Source organism: Sardina pilchardus, chromosome 15, assembly GCF_963854185.1.
Source record: "Sardina pilchardus chromosome 15, fSarPil1.1, whole genome shotgun sequence".
NCBI lineage: Eukaryota > Metazoa > Chordata > Actinopteri > Clupeiformes > Clupeidae > Sardina > Sardina pilchardus.
In genome coordinates, this window is record NC_085008.1 from 30,572,699 (window position 1) to 30,575,198 (window position 2,500).

Here is a 2,500-nt window from a genome sequence, read left to right on the forward strand (position 1 = left end):
TCTCCCACCTCAAACCCCGGTCCGCTCGGGACAAATTACGCAAATCAGCAGCCCCCGCTCAACCCGCTCACACAGCGCATGGGAGAGAGAGAGAGTGTGTGTGTGTGTGCGTGTGTGTGTGCGCTCTTGTGTTTGCATTCGCGAGTCCGGTGTGCACATCTCTGAGCGACAACATTGTAAACACTGCGGTGTGCAAGAAAACATTTGGTGTCCCAGCAGTTCACATGCAAACTAAAAAAGTACAGCATTCGGTTACTCTTGTCTAATTCACATTCTCTCTGTTGTTCCCTCTTTCTCTCTCTCTCTCTTTCAGCTCCACACACACTCACTCTCTCTCTCTCTCTTTCACACACACGCACACACACACACACACATGCACAGGTCAAAAACCAGCGAAGCTCCGCTGAATGAAAGAGCATATTTTCCCCTGACGCGCGGCACGAGAGTCACGCGCTGGCTGCCCCTTCTCTCTCTCTCCCTCTCTCATTCTCTCTCTCTCTCACACACACGCACACACACACACACACGCGCTCCCACTTTACTCACATAGAGCCCCATGTGCCGGTCGCCAAAGAAAGGGAACGCCACCGAGATCTCCTGCAGCCCCGAGCCTCCGTCGTCCTGGGCCACGGTCTGCGTGTCGCCCTGGTCCTGGCCGAAGGGGTAGAAGTCCTCCAGGGGCACGGCCGCCCCGGCTCCCCCCGGACGCTCCAGCCACAGCAGCCACCACACGCACCACAGGCAGCCGGCCACCGGCGCACCTCGCAGCCCCATCACAACACAGCAGCCCGCCGAGGAGGGGAGAAGGAGGAGGATGGAGAGAGGAGCAGCAGCAGCAGCGTCAGCTGTGGAGGAGGCGCTGCGGAGAGGAGGCGCGGAGGAGGAGGAGGAGGAGGGTGCGCTACAGGCAAACCGGGCAGCAACAGAGGGGGGACACCCGAGAGAGCGGCAGCAGCAGCGGCGGGGGCAGGAGAGGGGAAGAGTGGACGCAGTGGACGCAGTGGACGCAGTGGCCGCAGGGGCAGAGTGGACCGGTGCAGAGCAGAGCACTGGAGCTGTGTTGAGCTGGAGCCCCTGAGCTTCTCTCTCTCTCCACACAGCACAGCCAACTCCCCAGCAACACAGCAGCCGCAGCAGGCAGCAGGCAGCAGGCACAGTCTTGTTAGAGAGAGAAAGAGAGTTCCAGGAACTTGGAAAGAAGTTCTTCCTCCTCTTCTTCTTCTGCTTCTTCTTCTTCTCCCTGTCCCTTCTGTTTTTATTTGACTCCCTCACCTTCTCTCTCTCCTCCTCTCTCTTTCTTTCTCTTCTTTCTCTGTCCCTCTGTTTTTTTCTTTCCCCCTCTCTCTCTCTCTCTCTCTCTCTTTCTCTCTCTCTCTCTCTCTCTCTCTCTCTCTCTCTCTCTCTCTCTCTCTCTCTCTCTCCTGTTAGTTGGGCAGCCGGTCTGAAACAGGGGGGCAGATTCCTTGCATTCTGCGTGCTGCTGGGTGCTTCGTTCCTGAGCCACTCGCCGTCTCTCAGTGAAGGAGTGAGCAGAGAGAGTGAGAGAGCAGAGGAGGAGAGAGAGAGGGAGAGAGAGAGAGAGAGAGAGAGTGGGGGGGGAGAGAGAAGGGGGGGGGGGGAGCAAGCAGTGATTCGGCAGTGTTTTTTTTTTTTTTACAATCCAGCGATTTGGTCCCTGATGGCCAGCTTAGAAATATCCTCAATAAAAGCTCTATTCTGCTTGCCAAAAGGACTCCTTTCAGCCACAGCCCCTCCCTCCTGGGATTCTCTACCTCGCATAATTAGGTGGCCCCAGCCAATGGCAGCCCAGAGGGCTGGAAACTGGATAAGCGCAGGGCGGGCCTATGATAATCAAAGAAACGCTTTAGAGCCACTGACAGCTCACCGTCTCTTACTCTCCTCTCCCTCCAGCACTCTCTCTCTCTCTCTCTCTCTCTCTCACACACACACACACACACACTCTCCCTTTCTTCCTTCATATTCCCACCCTCTCTCATACACACAAACTCCCTCTCCCAAACACATTCACTGTTTTAAACAAACACACACTCTCTCTCTCTCTCACACACACACACACACACACTGTCACTCTCTCTTTTCTCCTGGGATCTCTCATTTTCTGCCTTCGGTTCCTCTTAACCCTTGATTACTAAAACTATCTGGGCACTTTCTAATCATACACTCCCATATACCAGATATCACCCCCCCCCCCTCTCTCTCTCTCTCTCTCTCTGTGCATGTTCTTCCCCTCGCTATATCATTTCCTGAGCTGCATGTGAGAAGCGTGCAGGCTGATGCCAGTTATAGGATGTGTACAGTGCTGCACTCATGTAAAACATGCCCAAGATGCCAGTTCAAAGGCAGAATGTATACAAAGCACGTCTGGTTCATATTAGACTTTTTAACTGTAAGCTTTTTTTTCTGCCTTAAAATCAGTTTCCCCGCAAAATAAATAAATAAATAAATTAAAAAATCCTCCACTCTGTGTATGGGATGTCTC

General features: G+C 53.8%; 1 protein-coding gene across 1 annotated transcript in view; it reads right to left on the reverse strand.

Annotated features, from left to right (window-relative positions):
* sned1 (sushi, nidogen and EGF-like domains 1) overlaps positions 1-1,502 on the reverse strand; it is a 44,996-nt gene extending 43,494 nt beyond the window's left edge. The window contains exon 1 of the mRNA XM_062556787.1: positions 547-1,502. Coding sequence (XP_062412771.1) covers positions 547-774 — 228 coding nt within the window. The 5' untranslated portion in view covers positions 775-1,502. The remainder of the gene's footprint in view (positions 1-546) is intronic.
* Between the last annotated feature and the right edge of the window lie 998 nt (positions 1,503-2,500).